An 18,972-nucleotide genomic window follows, 5' to 3' on the forward strand; every position below is an offset into this window, starting at 1 on the left:
AAACTTGATACTTAAGGATAAAGCATATTTTTGATGAACAATTTCTATTGTATTCGTACGTCGCCAACATCGCCCCCAAGGAACAGCTTTCACCCAGCGCTGAGCGAGGTTTTGGTTGCTATTGCAGAAGGCACTGGAGCCCTTTTCTCCCTGTGCTTTTATAACCTCCCACGTTCACCCCTCTCCCACGCTGCACCGGCCCAAGCACGTGGGGGCTTTGCTGCTCACCCGATGCACACCCTGCGCACACCCAGCCCTGCGCACACCCAGCCCTGCGCACACCCAGCCCTGCGCACACCGCGTCTCGCCTTCACAGCGCAGCAAGCAGAACAGACCTTGATTTCCAGGTCACTCTCAATACAAGATGCCAACAGCAAACCCTCCCACATCAGCCGAGGGGACAGCAGGGCTCATGTGGGTCCAGCTCCCCAGCATCGCGGTATTTTCCAGACATTTCAGCCCTTCCCACACAAACCATATCCTACCGACTGCACACAGGCGCAGGCAAACCAGTGAGGGGACTCCGGCAAGGAACCAAAGGCACACGACTGGAAAAAGGGCGATACATGAGAAACAGAAAGATCATGGTGCAGAAAATGAAAAATACGTCCCTTGAATGGTACTGGTAGTGGCTTAGCATTATGATATTAAAAATTATTCAAGTGAGACTAACACTCTCAACATACAGAGTAGTGGCTCTAAGTGAGGAAATTAGGACTATTAATCACTCTAAGGCGTTAACAATTCCAGCAGGCCAGGATGGCCCTGTTCCCAGTGGGGCTTAATAAAACACTCAGGATTTATAATAATAAAATAATATCTCAAATGTCTATAGCACCTTGCAAACCAAAGTGCTTTGCAGTTGGCTATAAATTGTCTGCCCACAGCCAGGGAGAGCAGAGGAAGGAAAGCGCGGCATCCCTGGGAAGTATGCGAAGAACTCGAGGAGGTGAAATGCTGCCAGGCACCTTGGAATTTACTCTTTATCAGGCAGAGAGACAGGGATGTTGGATTCGATCCTATCTGCACAAAGTGTCTCCAATAGCTGCCTAGGGCTTTCCAGCCTCCCACCAAAATAAGGATTTTGTGCCGAATCAATGGGATGGGAAGAGAACAGAAGCCAAGATAGTTTTGCTCCCAAGTTGATCTTTCAGGACTATCACAGTGGTCATGAGAGCAAGGGGAGGTGAACCAGTTTTCCCAGGGAAAGGACTCCAACAGCCTCCAATACCCTTAAGCAGCCAGAGCACACTCATCTCAACCTCAGCAGCGCAGCTCTTGGAGCAGGAGTCAGCAGCAAGGAGGCTCTATGCGAAGGATTGCAGAGAAGGCCGAGTATCGCCCACCTGGGGGGACGGGGACTGGGGCTCTGGCTCTGGCTCGCTTGGTGGGGAGAGGCAGGAGCAAGAAAGGCAAATTCTCTGGCTGAAAACCCGTAAGATGGGATGTCAGAGCCGAGCCTGGAGCCTATGCCAAGATCCAGCTTCAGGTCAGAGGAACATCTCTCGATGATTTAAAAGCCATTGTGCTGACAGGGTTCATGGTGCTGTGTCTGGCCAGAACATCTCTACCCCCCATGTGCTGTATCCCCCCAGCACTGCTGTTCCCGCCCTGCTTTGCCGCCCAAGGAGTTGCAGGCAGTTGGCAAAGTGGCGTTGGCATCCTTGGGAGGAGAGAAGCCACAGGAAGGAGACTTGTTAACCTGCGGTCGTTTTTTAGCCATGAACTCTCTCTGCATTAACCAGTGATGCTGAAGCAGCCCAGTGCCACAGCTCACCCCTGCCGCAGCCTGGCCGGGGAGGTTTGCCCTGTGCACGCACCCTGGGCTGCCCCGGCTGAGCTTCCCCGCGCCTGGGGCTGCCTTGCTGCATCACCATAGCTGCTTGCACAGACATCCTTCTCCCACCATAAAGCCAACGTGATAAGTCGTTTTAGTTAAGCTCAGCTTGTATTAATCTAAAATTGTACCTTTAATGGCATTGGTGCAACCCTGGTTTTCCCACAGTGGGAACTTTCACCATTTCAGCAGCTGTCTTGTTTCTAGAGCAGAACACAAAAAATTCAAATTTTGAGGTTTGTCTAAGAAATAGGAATTTGTCAGAGAGATGAGGCTTCACCTCTGCCGGGCTGACTTACCGATTCCCAGGAGGAACGATGCTCTGCGGGTGACAGCTGGAGCTGGGTGCACACAGAGGCTTCGCTGCTGTTGCCTCTTCGGGACTGGAGAGCTGCCCCCACAAACCACTGGGTCAGCCGGTGGCATGTTAGCAATTGAACAAAATTACTGCCAGCAGCTCTGCCAACAGTCACAAAAAAACATATCCGGAGGTGCCACAGTACTGCAGGGGGCTGTTTATTTATAATGAAAGGGAAACTGAGTTCCCCTTGGCAGCACAGTCTGGTGCTCCTGGGAGCCAGAGAAAGCCCTCAACAGCCGCACAGCAGGTTTCCTCACCTGGCCAGGCTGGCGGAGAGATCTCCTTTCTCCAGCAGAAGGTCCCATCTGCCTGTTGCTAAGGTGCCTTAGACTCTGGCCATGCTTTTGGTGTCCCCACTGCTACACCTGGGGCACGGTGCTTTTCCCATCTTTTGGTCTTTCCTAAAGAACACAGCAACCAGGAAGCTGCGTACACTGTGTCAGGGCCAAAAGCACAGTTTGTTGATCCGGAAAGATGCCAGCACAGTGAGTCTGGAGAAGAAATGAGACATACTGGGGTCTGATCCCTGGGACAAGATGCAGCAGATCCCAGGGACTCGCAGCTGACATGCAACTGCGGGGATCCCCTCCTAACACGCAGGGAGCTGCACGTACAGGGAGGAGAGCGGCTGTGGCTCGGAAAGCTCTGAGCTGTTCAAACTGTCACCAGAGCAGTCTGAGCTGAGGGCAGAGACATGACATGGGCCACATGGTTCCACAAGAGCACCCCGAGGAGTCTGCAAGTCCTGGGGGAAGCCAGGCACGCTCTTGTGGGAAACGCGGGAGTAGGACACATACAGCATGGAGGCAAGCCACGGAAAGGGGTTAGCACAGAACGCATGCTGCCAAGTAAATAGATGCGTCTGCCTCCGATTTGCATGTTTATCTTAGAAGCAATTTAGGTTTCTCCTTGTTTACAAGAGTCAAAGTCAGCAGACTCTTAGAACAAGAACAACTGGGAGCCAGCATGTGACAGTTGTCTCCTGTTCCCCCAGTGCATCGGCACGGCTGGCACTCGCGGGCTGTTGAGAAAGCTCCTTCAGCTGCGCCAGTGGATGCGGCCGTGCAACAGATGACTTGCAGAGAGGAGGAAAGCTAGCAGGGAGCGAGGAGCGCTTCACCTCACAGGCTCTGAAAGTATTTGCTTTTGTAACGTGAAATCTCTGGCCTCTGCTGCACAAGTTGCTCCTTGCAGGGGATGGGGAAGGGAGGGCAGGAGGTGAAGGTCCGGTGCCACATCGGGTAGCACGGCGTTCCTCATAGCGTGGCAGCTCACACCCATCTCCTGGCAGCTGAACCCTAGGAGCAAATGGGAAATACAGCAAGCTTGTGATTACACGCTCATTTGCAAGAAGTAAATGATGCAGCATCACACAGCCGAAGGCTGTTGGAGGGATCAGTGCCAGCCCCATTGCCTGAACTGAGCAAACAGCTCTGCACTTAGCAAGGGAGCGATGCAAGGGCTTTGCAGACCCTTTGCGAGGACCTCGCAGGAGGCACTATCCCATGGAACCCCATTTGACAGGGTGGGGGGTCGTTATCCCACATGCACTTAGGTTGCCTGGCTCTCACAGGCTGCTCCTGCCTCTCCTCACCATGCAGAAATCCAAGCCCAGTCTCCAGTGTCAGAAGCAGTTCCATCTCATAGGCTTTTCTGAACTCATGGCTTGGTGTTTTTTTTGGTTTTGTTTTGGTTTTTTTCTGCTGTAAAAATGCAGATTTCCCAAGAGTACAGCATTTCACAGAAATTTGCCACTTCCAGCCCAACTTCATTTTTTAAAAATGAAGTTCTTGATAAGGCAGCTGGGGACTTCTCAGAACATCCATTGTCTTTTCTATGTCAGTGTTTCTAAAACGTCAGATTTTTAGAAATAAAATCAGAAGGGATGCTTTAATCAATCCAAAACAAATGTTTGTGTTTATTCCCTCTCAAAATTCTGCTTGGCAGAATTTTCTGATGTTCCCTGTCTCGCTCCATTGCAGACTAACTGAACCCAACTGGAGCATTTCTCACGAAACGGAAGGTCTTGGTCTCACCAAGATAACCACAGCCTTTCCAAGACAGATGACAGATTTCCCCCCTCGTCATGCCATGCCACTTTCCAACACCACAGCAATCATGGGATGGATTTTAGTACATTATCTCCAATGGAGGCCTGTAGCAGCAAATATGCTGCTTGTTGGCAGCCACAAGCAAAGAGAGATAGAGCCACCGACCCCAGTGAGGGTCTGGGACCCTGTGTGGTGAGGTGCTCCCGTGGCGGTCTGTGCCCTTCGACCTGCTGTCCCTCCATTTTCTCCTGCTGATAGTGTTTGCTCTGATCTGGGTATTTGGCAGGAGAATTAATGAGAAGTAATTAGCTCAGAGTGTGAAAAAGGGAGTTCCTGGTGTTTATCTTGTCTGAAGGGTTTTCCTTGATCTCCGTCTCCCAGGGGATGGTGCTAGGCAGTGCGTTATCTGCCAGCTCTGGAGGCAGCTCCTCTGCCAGCGTGTCTTCCCTAAGCCAGCCCTGTTTACACACACCGCCGCTGCTGAACACCGGTGCCACAGCTCAGCAGCACTGGAGGTAGGCAGGGGATGGGGTCCCCGCAAGGTCCCTGCTGAGGTCACCCATGAGAGAACATTCTACCTTTCCCAGCTTTCCCAGCGTCTCTTTCCCCCAGTGAAGGTGAGCTTTGGCTGCTGCTGCAGCCTCCATCCTGCAACACCACTGCCTCCCAGCAGCCTCGGCCCAGCTCTTGGCAGTGCAGGCAGGGATGCATCAGCCATCCCCATCCTTGCTGGGACCAGGCAGGCTGGGAAGAATGAACTCAGGACCAGGATACCTGGGCACGCTTCCCCATGGAATCTCTACAGCCCCACTCAAAACCACTGGCCTGTGCTACCATCCAGCTGCTGGGATGCTCCTCCACCCTGCCCTGCTCACCACGGGAGGGAACCGGCTGCTCCCACAGCCCAGCATGAATGAGGCAATTAAATGCCTGCAGTTGGCATTGCTCGATGAGCTCCTGTTGGCTTTTCTTTCCTAAACAGCTTCTGCCATCTCCCTTGCTCCCCTGCTGCAGGATGAAAGGCTGACGAGCAAGCCTATGAAAATAATGCTCACTGTCCCTCAGACTCGGGGCTTGCAAAGCTGTGGGGAGCTGGGTTTATTATCCTCAGCTCCAGCCTGAGATGACCTTGTGCTTCTGCCAGCATTTAAACAAAATATTTTCAGAAAGGGAACAGATCCTATTGCTTTCTGTGCTCACAGGGCTTTCCTGAGCCTGTGAGCTCTCTCTGGGGCTGATAGAAGTGATAGAACAGGGCCAGAGAGAGACAATGAAATACTGCCCAAGCTGATTGCTGCTTATTATTATTAAAAGACATTCTTACTTCCAGTCTGGGAGGGCTGACAAATTTGAATCCCACCCAAACCTCATCCCTTCCAGCCAGAATCACAGCTCCGCGCTCTGTGGCAAACATCATCCTCCAGCACAAGCAGCCACTGCGTGGCTGGGGTGAGCGATGGCACCGGCAGGGGCTGACCAGGATGGAAAATTCCACGTTGCTGCTATTGTCCAGGTTGGTGTGAGGCTGCGGGCAGAGCTCAGGGTCCCTCCCTCGTGCCCGTGGAATGCTGCCCGTGGGGCTCAGCCAGGCTCTACCAGACTGCTGTTTGCACATTGTTTTTCTGCTCCGAGCTCCCACTCTCCCCTCAACCACTGCAGGGAGGGGAGCAGGGTGCAGGCAGGACAGGAGACACAGCATAGTTCTCCAAGTTTTCCAGCTTCAGGGCACGATGATAAATGTTCACCGGTACAGGAGATGCAGAGAGAGGACTAGATAGCCAGGGGATAACAGTGCGAAAGAGGACTGCAGCAGCAAGAGAGGAGCAGGCTTCACCTCTCTCCTTCACCTGAGCACTGCGTGGGTGCCTGTGCCATGGGTCGCTGTTCCCACAGCGTGCCCCAGCCAGTGTGCAGGCAGGAGACACTGCAGAGCCTGCGCCAGGCTCACCTGGGCTCCATCCTGCTCTGCTCAGCAGGGCTGGGCTGCAGAGCCGGCTGGGATGTAGGGAAGAGGGTGGAGGGAGGTTTTGCACATCAGCAAGTTCCAGGAGCTCGCAGAGAGCCCAGGCTCTGAGGGGGTCCCACAACTTGCAGCACCCCAAGCTGGCTGTCTCCCAGGGAAGATGGGCTCCACAGGGCCCCCAGCTCCCTGCCGCAGTGATGCACGCACAGAGCACAGCTTCACCCTCCGGCCTGGTGCAGCTCGGGGTTATTTTGTTAAACACAAAGCGCAAAGCCCAGTGTCTGTGATGGCTCAGCAGTGCCCTGTCCCTGCATCCTGCCTGTCTGAACCCCAGCACGGGGCAGGTCTCACCGCGCAGCCAAGCAGCAAGTTCTGCAGCTCCGCCAGCTTGCCCATGCAGAGGGGATGCTGCAAGGGGGGCACGCCACTGTGGGGGGCTGCCATCAGCAGAGCCCAGAGCAGCTGTGACACAGGTAGCAAGAGGGAAAGGTGGGCTTCAATGTAAGACCCCCCCACAGCAAGGCGAGGACACAGGGGGACGGAGCCTTGCACCTTCCCCCTCTGCAGGCAGCACCGTAACGCGGCACCGTTTTCTCTCGCAGGTACATTGGGGCGCTGGGTGCGAGGGTGATCTGCGATAACATCCCCGGGCTGGTGAACAAGCAGCGGCAGCTGTGCCAGAGATACCCTGACATCATGCAGTCGGTTGGGGAGGGAGCCAAGGAATGGATCCGGGAGTGCCAGCACCAGTTCCGGCACCACCGCTGGAACTGCAGCACCCTGGACCGGGACCACACCGTCTTCGGCCGGGTCATGCTGCGAAGTACGTTCTGCCACATCCCCTTCCCACCACCACGTGCCTTGTCTCCCTGGGAGTCTCTCCTCTCGCTGGGCTGCCGTGCCCAGGGGCTTGGATTACTCCCTTAGGAGAGCTTTGCCTTTCCCTGTAAATTAATCAAGCAGTAATGGGAGCAGAGCGCTGCATTTGGAATAGCTGCGCCAGATGAGATGGAGCAGGGGGAGCACTGGGGGAGAAGGGGGAAGGAGGAGACACCTCCGGAGAACAGGCTCATATGTAAACAGTAATGGGATATATAAATATTTGGAGAGCAGGGTTGGCCAGGACTCAGCAATTCACGTGGGAACTGGCTGTTCCCTTGCATGGCAAGGGAGGCAAGGCAGAGCCGAGGCTCCAGTCCTTGCTTCGGGCTCCAAGGTGGAGGACCACCACAGCTACGGGGCACTCGCCAGCCCCGCACGAACGGCTGGGCACTGAGCCTGCCTGGGAGGGACCTTCCCACGCCAGGTGAGGGATGGATACAACACAGGGATGTACCCCAGGAGCAAAGAGAAAAGGTGTGATGGGGACAGGGGTGGTTCCAGAGCAGGAGCAGCATTATGGGCTCCAGCCACCCTGGGAGCCCTCTGGCAGCAAGCAGACGCTGGGAGCCGGCATCAGCCCCGGCGCAGGCAGCAGCACTGCGGGACAGATGCTGCTGCATCCCATGATGTGCCAGGGCACATCCAGCCCCACGGCCTCCAAATCAAAGGCGGCTGGGAAGAACCTTTCCACTCGCCAGGAGCAGCTCATACGGAGGACATGTGAGCGCCTGCGGAGGGAGGGGGGGGCTTGCTCCCAGCTGGTGGGGGGATGGGGCAGCTGCCCACCGGGGCAGACAAGCAGCACAGCCTGCAAGCTGGACCCCCGGAGAGGAGCTGGCTGGAGGGAAGGGGGCTGTAAGCACTAGGATGCAGCACTCGCCTTGCCATGCTGCAGCCCTCCAGGTCTCAGCCTCTCCATCCCTGCAATGACACCTTTACTCCTGCCTGCGTCCTCTCCCGGCAGAAGATAGGGAATGATGAAAGCTCATCGCCACAGCCCCATCCTGCGAGGCCCAAAGAGAGCTCTGCTGCCTTTGAAGTTGCTTTCAAAGGCTCTCAAAATGAAGACGAACATGGTTTTGATTTGCAGCTTCTTTTACAGCATTATAAAAACAGCTGCGAACTCGAACCAGAGACATAAAATAGCAGGCGGCAAGCTGTGCCGTGCGGGGAAAGCTAAGCCTGGCCGGAGCTGGCGCCAGCTCCCGCACTCGGCATCGCACCGGGAGGGAGGCAGCCTCGGCCGAAGGTGCTGGCTGGTCCTGCAGTCTCAGCACCCATGGGCACCCGTGTGACCTGGGCCACAGGTCAGCCAGCCCTGAGAGCAGCCCAACAGCCCGAGCTGCTGAGCCCTGAGAATCAGTATGAAATTCACCTTAATCTGAAAGGTGCCGGGGAAGCTGAGGCCAGCAGAGGTGGCCTTGGCTTACCTGCACGGGGGATGGTCTCACCCCCAGCCGCGAAGGTGCTGCCGCACGGTGCCACGCTCCTTGGTGGGCTGTGGGTGCCTGGCACACTCACTCCCCATCCCCATTTCTCTTCCTGCGGCAGGCAGCAGGGAGGCCGCCTTCGTCTACGCCATCTCCTCCGCTGGAGTGGTCTATGCCATCACGCGGGCGTGCAGCCAAGGGGACCTGAAGGCATGCAGCTGCGACCCGCTGAAAAGGGGCCGCTCCAAGGACGAGCGCGGGGAGTTCGACTGGGGCGGCTGTAGCGACAACATCAACTATGGGATCCGGTTTGCCAAAGCCTTCGTGGATGCCAAGGAGAAGAAAGTGAAGGATGCCCGGGCGCTGATGAACCTGCACAACAACCGCTGCGGGAGGATGGTGAGTGCAGCCCCTGCAGCCCAGCCCAGCGCCTGGCCAGCCATCCCACCGGGACCTCCCACAGGGGAAGGGACAGTGGGAGCAGCTCGGGCACAGGAGCGGGACCCTGGGGTTCGCGGAGGGCAGGTCGTGCTGCAAATGGGGGCAGGACACTGCCCTGCCTTCCCAGTGCCCCCCTGCACGCCCCGCAGGGGAATGGTCCCGCGGGGGTAGCAGGACCCTGCTTACCTTTGCTCCCAACACGTCCTCGCTGATGCCCGTGTGCATCAGTGCCCGTGGGAGCGCACCCTCCGCCAGCAGCACCCCCCTCCCTCAGGAGCCCGTCCCACACAGGTGAGGGCTGATAAGTGGCACCAGGGACAAGCGGATGCAGGCACGATGTCTGATGCCCAGGGTGGCTGCCGGTCCTCACAGCATCCCTCTTCCCACAGGCTGTGAAGCGTTTCCTGAAGCTGGAGTGCAAATGCCATGGGGTCAGTGGCTCTTGCACACTAAGGACTTGTTGGCTGGCAATGTCAGATTTTCGAAAAACGGGGGATTACCTAAGGAAGAAATACAATGGGGCCATCCAGGTGACGATGAACCAAGATGGCACTGGCTTCATGGTGGCCAACAAGAACTTCAGGAAGCCCACAAAGACAGATCTGGTGTATTTTGAGAACTCACCTGATTACTGCGTGATGGACAAGTCAGCAGGTACAACCCAAAGCTCCAGTTGCTGCCCCAAAGCAGCTTTTCCTCCCCTCCCAACAGGCCAGCAGCTCCTAACTAGCCCAGCCTGGCAGAGCAGCTGGGGACCTCAGCTCCCCCCCAGACCCCCGTCCCTGGTGGGGGGGGTTGCGCTGTAGGGGGTCACCCAGGCCCTCAGGGGCTGTTAGTGCTTACTGGGTCCCCACAGCACCTCACACCTGTGCAGGCAGGACTGGGTTTGTCCAAAATCCCAAGGCTTTACACCAAAGCTCCAACCCATCAGGCCTCTTTAACGAACGTAGTGCAGCATTTCCTCAGAGCCTTTCTCCTGCAGGGCAAAGCTCCCTCAAACAGGCAATAAAGAGCCCGTTTTGTGCAACGGGCTGCCGGCTTCCCCCCTGAACACAGCCCGAGCTGGGATGGGAGTGGGGAAGGTGGCAGCAGGGCTGCTTGGCTCCTGCAGAGAAGATCAGCGGTTTCCCAGCCTGGAGCATCCCTGGGTTGGGGGTTTGCAGTAGCTGTGGGGGCTCGGTGGGGAAGGCAGCACATGCTCCTGCCACCCTTCAGTAAGCCCTTAGCCTGAGTGGAGAGGGCATTTCTAGCTTTGCCAGCTGCACAGCCTGGCTCAGCAGGGATAGAAACATTCAGGCTGGAAAAGACCTTTAAGATCATCGAGCCCAAGCATTAACCCAGCACTGCCAAGCCCACTGCTAAACCATAAGCACATGTTCTTTAAAACACTTCCAGGGATGGTGACTCCACCATGTCCCTGGGCAGCCTGTTCAGATGTTTCACCACCCTTTCAGTAAAGAAATTTTTCTTAATATCCAATCTAAACCTGCCCTGGTGCAACTTGAGGCCATTTCCTCTTGTTGCTTGTTATCTCGGAGAAGAGACTGACCCCCAGCTCACTACAACCTCCTTTCAGGTAGTTGCAGAGCAATAAGGTCCCCCCTGAGCCACCTGCTCTCCAGGCTGAACACCCCCTGTTCCATACACTGCACCAGGCCCCCTGGGCACCGAGGGGCTGCACAGAGCCAGTCCCCCTGCCCGCTCTGGGCAGCAGCGGGTGCAGGCTTCAGCAGCGGGTGTGGGGAAGGGGCTGTGCTGAGGGTCGCCAAAGCTGCATCCCTGGCCAGGCTTGCTACCCACGCTGCAGCCCGTGCCCTTCAAGCAAGGCAAGCACAGGCTCCGCACCCAGCCTCTGGAGCCCCCACTGTGGCACCACGCACCGCGGCAGAAATGATGGGACTTCACCACTAAGGCAGCCAGATCTGAGGGCTCCGCTGCGGGTGGTAGATACGTAACCCTAGCACGGCTAACGGCCATGGGGCGGGGGGAGCGCTTGGACAAGGAACAGGAACACCCTGACCCACTCTCGCTTCCCTCTCCAGGCTCCCTGGGCACGGCCGGTCGCGTGTGCAACAAGATGTCCCGCGGGACGGATGGCTGCGAGGTGATGTGCTGCGGGCGGGGGTACGACACCACGCGCGTCACTCGCATCACCAAGTGCGAGTGCAAGTTCCACTGGTGCTGCGCTGTGCGCTGCAAGGAGTGTGAGGACACTGTGGACGTGCACACGTGTAAAGCACCGAAACGGGCTGAGTGGTTGGACCAGACCTGAGGAGACAGGAGCACAGAGGGAAGAGCCCGCTGCCACCCTCCCTTGCGATTTTTTTTTAAAACCCTGTGCCCTGAGGACATTCTGGGAGCTGTAGTTCAACTGCATGGCTTTTATTTAATTAATTCTGCAAAGCACTAGAGAAAGGACTACATTTCCCAGGAGATACTGTGGACCCTTCTATTTGCTCGGCAAAACTAATCCCCTACCTAGGAGGAGCCTGCAATCCTTGCTGGAACTGTGAAACTGCCATTGCCCGTCGTTCCCTTTGGTGCAACCGATAAGACTTGGAGGATCATCAGGATGTGATGGCTGAGGAAACCTGCACCTCCCTGGAGAATTTATGTTGCAGTAAAGCTTCACCAGCAAAAAACACTAGTTCAGAATAATCCACTCTTGCAGAAAACATTCTTGCTTTTACTTGTTTGCAAGGCCAGAGGAAGGGTGTTGAGAATCCGTAAGACAGTTCCACGATCCCTGCATTGCCCTCACGCGGACTCGGCACCCACCCCAGCTGCACTGCTGACCCCCTGAGCAAGAGCCGCCTCTGCACGAGGCCTCTCGCCGTCTCCCTGCCGAGGTGACAAGCAGAACAGTAAATTGGGACTGGGAACTGAATGACTGCACAAAGACAAGGGCCACCCCTAGATGCTGGCAGACACAGAGGGCTAGAGAAAGCAAATAAAATCTGTGAACTCACTGGTAGGTTCTGAAGTCAACAGATAACAGCATCTCTGTAAAACTCACTTGTATGTTGTGTATACTGCTTATTATTTTAAGTCAAAATTCATTATAAACCTGTATCAGAAAATTAAGTTCTTTGCTTTTTCAATTCCTACACACCCAGCTGGGCACTTCCCCAGAGCAGGAATCAGCCTGCAGCGTTTCTTCTATCCACTGGGCTGTAGCTCCCGCAGTCCTAAAGCACAGACCTCCCTGTCCCAGGAGTTACCTCATTTCCCACAAAGCAGAGCCACAGCATCCAGCGTGCAAAGCCCCAGGGGAATCCCTTATAAGTAGTAGCATGCTCCAGGACATCTAATGACATAGTGCTTGGTCAAGCAGGAGATGCTAGATTAGCTTCCAAACCTTTCCCGTGAAAAAAAAAAAAAACCAACAAAACCAAACCAAGCAAACACCCAAAATGTAAACTATCAACTAAAATTGAAGCTGATGAAAGGAGGGGCAGGCAGCTGCAGAGCTGGCAGTAGATACGTTACAGAGATCAACCAACCCCTCTCATCTCTAGAAATTCTCTCAATTCTTCCCCTCCCTCCCCCAACTTAGGCAAGCAGTGATTACAAAGGTGTACAGATATTTTATAGTCTGCTCAAAAGGTACCATTCCACACAAACAGACTTAATGCACAAGAAGGACAGTTGAACCTGCAAACTAAGCTGACCCAGGTAAAACAAAACAGAACAAGATTTATCTTAATCATTGCAATCCCTCAGCATAGGCTGAAGCTAACAGGTGCTTCTACACTTCCAGAGCTCGGCTGCCCCGGGCAGGCTGTGCTTTCTCCCTGACCCAGGAAAAATGTTATTTTTTGTAATGTTGATCATCATCGTGCTGATGGGCAGGTAAGGATGTTTCACACACTCAAAGCAAGTTTTCATGAAAGTTATAAAGCTTACAACAGCGGGAAAGGACAAGACAAGAGCAACATTCACCTGTGACTACTTTTGACTGGGGTCTGCTTTCACACTGCGATGGCTGCTGGAGGGGCTGGCGAAGCTCTCCGAGGAGTCAGAGTTGTTTTCTCCTGGCAGCAGCAAGACGTGTGGGAGGGATTCAGAGGGAGCTGAGCAAGCTGCAGTAGTGATGTCTGAAGGAAGGTCAAAGCAGCAGGATGGGATTAAGGCAAAGATTATTCTGGTCCTAAACCATCCATCGACTACTACAAAAAGCATCTCTGAACGGGGATTTTACCCAACAGCCCTAGGAAATATTAGTTTAAGTGGTGGGATTATGGGCCAGATTAGAGCACCTTACTCCATGCCAGACCACCGAGATTGCTCACGCAGAGCTGCTGCAGAGCCACGGACAAGCAAAAAGGTGCCATTTTAACAGAGCTCTTAAAACAGTTACAGGAATCCCACCTCCCCACTGCCTGACCCATCTCTTCCGGAACTAAACCATCTATTTTTGAATCCCGTACTAACAGCATGAGAGGGCTGAGCAGCACCTTTCGCCCTCTCTGTTGTTGCAGAACCTGCACTCAAGCTGGTGTTTACCTGGTAGGCTCCCGGGTCTCAGCCCTGGCCCTTCAAAGCCCTCTGAATTTCAAGGAGAGCCAATTTTCCTCAAGATTTGCTCTGTCTTGGCTGTGCCGAGGAATGCTGGCAGGTGAGCAGGAGGTCTGAGCCAGGCCAAAGGCATTTCAAGCCTGCCGTAACACACCGTCCATCAGCACGCAGGCTAATCTACCGGGAAGAGCTCCCTCATTTATCTTCATTACTGCTCCGCCTACCATCAATTTACGACAGACTTTAAAAAAACGCTGCCCCCTTGGCAATCAATCCAAGCCTTCCTCCTAGAGCAGGACACGCTCCATGGGCTGGGAGGGACCCAGTGCCTGGGGACCCAGGGTCAGCCATCAATAAACATTTCTTCCTCTCCAGAGGACCCCTGGGAGATGTCTTCCCACAGAAATACTGCTCTGTAGCTGACCTGTAAGCCCACCTGATGAATGACACCTTAATCAGTAGCTGCTGCCAAAATACATCTTCCCTTTGAATGCAGATGTTCAACATTTTATAACAAAGGTGAAAACTCCTGAGGACAGGTTGTCTAGGGTTTATTGGCTCCCCCCTTTCCCGTATCATCACCGAGATACTAAAACTGGATTCCTTTAGCCCTCTGTAGAATAACCATAGCTGAGAAGGCAACCCCCTGTAGCCCTGCCGGGGCCACTGGCACCATGGGACTCCCTGCCCAGCTGCCTTCCCTCATCACAGTAAATCAAGAGAAACAAAAACACTTGGAAGCAGGTACCAGCATTACAGAAGCACCTGGAGGGAGCAGTCGTGCAGACAGCAGGGCAAGCCCAAGTCCACCCAACAGAAGAGCTGAGCGTTTCCTCTGCAAAGGGCTCCACAAGACTACACTCGCTTGTTTATTAACAAGTGGTCAGCAAAAACACAACGCCTGGCAATAGGAAATCCGCTCGTTAGCTAGAGCTAACTCCCAGCGCTTGTGCAAGATGCCAACCCATTGCAGGCTGAAGGAAATTCAGACTGGTCTGTGTCTTCCCGCAGACGAGCCCTACCAAAGCTCCCTGTCAGAACACTCATCCTCAGCAAGCAGATGTTTTCCATCTATAAACGTTTATGAAGGCTGCAGTCTCGTCAGGGAACACTCACTCCCTCTCACATGCCCCCCTTAAGTAATCTTGCCTAAAATGCACAGGGAGCCTTTTAGGCAAGATCATCTTCTAATCATCCTCCAGTCAAAAGCATGCTGAACTGAAGGACAAGGAGCAGAATTAATTGCTTAATGAGCTTCTGAACAAACGACCTTCTCTGAAGAAGGTGGACAGGACACACAGGAGGAGGTAGAAGCCAATGGAAGCATGGGATGCACATCAACTGATGTTTTCTCCACTAAACCACGTGCGAGTGAGCAAGGGCCTTAGCCCAGGCGACACCAGCATTTCTCTGGATGGATGTAGCGGTAAGGTCGATGAAGTTTTTGAGCCCCAGCAATGCAGAGGGGACACACGGCCCAGCTACACCCCTGCCTAAAGCCCCCTTGTCACTGCCATGGCCCTTTCTGTTCATCACACTCATACGCATGTGAAAGGCTTTGCTCACGTACCTGTGCCAACAACAGCATGCTCCATGGAGGTCATCTGCTGTAACAGGTCCAGCTCTCAGGGACAGATTTATTGGGGCATTTTGACTAACATTTGCATAACCTGTCAAGATCTGTGTGGGAGCTTTCACATCCCTTATTACTGAAGCAGAGTCAGGGAGGGCTGCTCCAGCTAGCAGCAGGGGGGTTACTGCTCTGGAATCTCAGCTGATGAGTCAAAGCAGGAGAATGCAATAGTCACACACTGTGTCACACTGTTTTATAACTGATGATAGCCTACAGCCAAATTAGAAAAGAAATCAAGAAGTTCTTAAGAGAAGGGTCTGAGCTGATGAGGCCACAGTATGATTGCACAATTCAATGCAGCCAGAGTAAAAGGAAAATGTCATTGGCCAGAAATAACCAAAGCAAAGATCCCCAGTGGAGGAACATACTCATCCTCGTGGATGCACCCTTACTGATGCAGTAAGTGTGGGTGTGTTATCCAGCTTTCCCCAATGACCAGACTCACCCAAGGGCCTACCAAAAAGCACAACACAATGATCGAAGCTGGAAATGAGGAAAATTCCAAGCACATGAGCAGCATCCCTGATCACCGTCTTCTTCCTACAGCGCTAAGGGCTGGGGCATGCAGAGCACACCCCACGTAGGAGGCTCAGGAAAGGGAGCAGGGAGCCAGGAGACTAGACACAGAGCTGGAAACTGAAGCTACCTCTCCCCTCTCCCCACCTTATTAGAAGTCAGGTGAATTCAGACCACAGAAGACTGTACACAGAAGCCCACTATGATTGCTGCTGTCAATGTGACCTGATGTTTGGAGATTTTTAACCCATAAGCAGAAGACCAGAACAGCTTGCATTTCACCTACGCAGCCATACAGAACTGCTGAAGAGAGGAGGGGGGAGTCCGTCTGTCCTTTTTAACAGCAAAACAGGGCAAGCCGGTAGTGACTCCGAGGCTGGTAAAGTACAAACCCCATCCGTTCTCTCTGCCCTTGCTACCAATACTGTCCAGTACAATACTCAGTACCAGTGCACATCTGCTCCCTACCTCCACAGCTGGTCCCATTCTGAAACCTTGGCACAGCCTCACGTGGCTCCCAACCACACACCCCATATATTAGTAGTTTGGGAGGTGCATCTCCCCCCCCCCCTCAGCATGTCATCTCTGGGCAGGGGGAAGGGCAAAATTAATTTATGTCTGCATGAGCCCTGTATGCTGTCTCCTTTTGGCTAAGGGAGTTTGCTCTCATATTTAACCTCTTCAGCCCGCTGGCACTGGAGGTGGATGATGCAGTTTGTAGAGGTGCAGAGACTTCGCTCTTCCCCCTCCCCCTGGAATCTTCCTCTCACTTTTGGTCCTTGGGATTCACCCAATGTTTCTCAGAAAAAAAAAAAAAAAAAAAAAAAAAAAAAGAGGACCTCAAGACAAGTATGCATTTAATAAGCAGTGAGACAAATAAGCTGCAGTTATCCCAGCAGAATTACAACACCAGAGAACAATTTTCTGCATTCCTCTGAAGGCCTGAAGGAACCCAATTGCCTGCTCTCAGCCTAAATAGGTACCAGACACCAAGTGCTCCATAAGCAAACAGAGCCCCCAAAGTGCAAAAATGAAATAAGTAAAAAGCTTCACATTACATATAAACCAGCCGTTTGCACCTTGTTATTAATGGTCTTGACTATGACCTTTAAACCCTGCCTCGCTCAGAGTCATGGATCTACGAGGCTTGGCACCCTCACAACAATTCCAGGACGAGAAGCAGGGAATAAACAAGCCTGGCCAGCACTCGAGATGCTGAAAGGGAACCGGCCTGTGACAAACCTGGACTGAGAACCTCTCGAATGCAGCAGCCAGGGCTGAGAGGTAACCACCTCCATACAAATTGGTCAACATAACCTACGGTGACCGAGGTTTCTAACGGCATGAGAAGTCCTGTGGCCACATATACACATGCACAGGAGCCAGTAACGCATGCCATCTATCCTGTTTCAAAGAACGAAGGGCTTACAACATGGTAAATAGCTGCAAGAAAGCTCATTCCCCAGAGGATAATTCTGATGTGGTTTACAAAGCCACATGACTCGAGTTGCCTTGAGGAGACCCTGTCACCCAGAAATATTTATTAGTCTAAACTGCCGCATCACCACTTTTAAGAGTTTTATTATTATAACAGCGTCGATAGCCAGTGGAAAGTTTTCCTCCTCAAAAGCTGTTCAGTATAAAATCACTGCCTCTGAAGGAGACAACCACACAACAGAAGAGCCATACACGCTTGGCTTGCTCTTGCATCCTTCCCAGGCAGCTGGTACCAGCCCCTGCAGGCCTCCAGTAGCACTCGCCGTGCTGTACAATACCCAACCAAAACGCTCCTACTTGTACAAAGGGGCCAGCTACAGACCAATGCCGCGGCGCTCACTCTTCCGAGCTCATTCATTCCTCAGATAAAAGTAGGTATATAGGAATAGTCCACCCAATGGTTCAGGTCAAGTTCCTTGACTTTGACTGAGTACTTTGAAGGAAATGAAAATTTGAGAAGTCTACTAACATCCCATACAGCCTCACAGAAAGGCTTTTGCCATCCCAATGGCTACAAAGTCACCCCAGTGCATGTTTCAGGGAAATAGTATCAGTCAATGATTATCTGTCCTGACTCATAATTGTCTTTATATATATACACACACACATATGTACACAGAGCAAAACACGCACACAACTTAATTGCATGTGAACTGATATGGTATCACTATGGTATGGATCAGGTGGCAAGTCTCTGCTCCTAAACGGCAAGTGAACGTTCCTATAAAGCAAGGAACAATCCTGTCCTGCTAGGAAATCATGCAGAGCGCTGCTCCTTCCTTAATAATTGCTAGCACTTCTAGAGAGACAGGAAGATTTTCATTACATAGCCTGCTGCCAGCTGTACTTTCGGCATAAGCCCATCCCCTTTCTGTTACTGTTATGTCAGGGGAGGACAGTGAAAGAAAGCAGCTCTTGGAATGATACATGGGAGGCAGCGCTTCATTTATAACCCCACACAAATGCTGGAGAATGTTCAACTTTAAGAAGCATTAGGTTGGTTACCTTATGGGCCCCTGCGGACCAAGAAGTGAAATTACATGAACACAACATATCTATTAATCACCACAATGATTCCACAGTGAGAAGCAGTCCCAATGACATATATTCAACTGGAAAGAAAGTTGAGAAAATTACCTACAAGTAGTTACGCAACTCAGAAAAATTTGGTAGTACCTTTCTGTAGGGCTCCCCTCTTGACTCCTCAATGAATTCAAGTATTTAACTTGGATCAAAGCCCAGTCAATAGAAATACACAGTGGAAAGTAACAATGGGATTTCTACCTAAACACGTGTGTTTCCTCTCAGCCACAGTTACAAAAAAATGCACAGGCAACTGCCCACTCCATAGTACTTTGCTTACAAGGTAAAGAATGATTTTGGGGGAAAAAAGAAAACAAAAGAAATGCATCAAGACAGACTATAGGTCAACTCAAATTGACCTGTAACTGATTGATTTAGGTATTATTATTCAAGAGAACAGAGTAGGCTACAGTAAGCTTCTTCCATCCAGGATTCAGAAATTAGAATACTTTACACCACCTTTGAAAGAAGCCATCGTCGTGGCTTACATCAGTCCTTCACAAAGCTCAGCAAGATTAAATGTGAGTAAGTATATGTTGTTCTGTAAAATGCAAGATGATGGACAACTTTTGATGTGCTCAGAATTAGCATTTATCCATAAGCCTGTGCTATTTTTATTACTTCCACTTTTAAGAAGCCTTGGCTAACTTGACCCTGCTTTCTCAATGCCGAGCAGCAGACCCAAATGTGAAAAAGTAGACGTTTTCTCTAATGGAGAAAAGTGGAAACAGAGGTCACGCCGATTACCTCAAACCACTTG

General features: G+C 52.6%; 1 protein-coding gene across 3 annotated transcripts in view; it reads left to right on the top strand.

Annotated features, from left to right (window-relative positions):
* Positions 1–16,481, top strand: part of WNT2B (Wnt family member 2B) — a 36,679-nt gene extending 20,198 nt beyond the window's left edge. The window contains exons 1-5 of one of the 3 annotated variants that reach the window (XM_080367122.1): positions 3,491–4,764; positions 6,815–7,035; positions 8,646–8,923; positions 9,355–9,619; positions 11,008–16,481. In XM_080367122.1, coding sequence (XP_080223248.1) covers positions 4,634–4,764; positions 6,815–7,035; positions 8,646–8,923; positions 9,355–9,619; positions 11,008–11,237 — 1,125 coding nt within the window. In that variant the 5' untranslated portion in view covers positions 3,491–4,633 and the 3' untranslated portion in view covers positions 11,238–16,481. Of the gene's footprint in view, positions 1–3,490; positions 5,763–6,814; positions 7,036–8,645; positions 8,924–9,354; positions 9,620–11,007 lie in introns of those variants that run through there. The other 2 variants (XM_080367123.1, XM_080367121.1) reach the window with 2 other exon arrangements.
* Positions 16,482–18,972: the final 2,491 nt, after the last annotated feature.

Source organism: Falco punctatus, assembly GCF_963210335.1.
Source record: "Falco punctatus genome assembly, chromosome: 17".
NCBI classification, from domain to species: Eukaryota; Metazoa; Chordata; class Aves; order Falconiformes; family Falconidae; genus Falco; species Falco punctatus.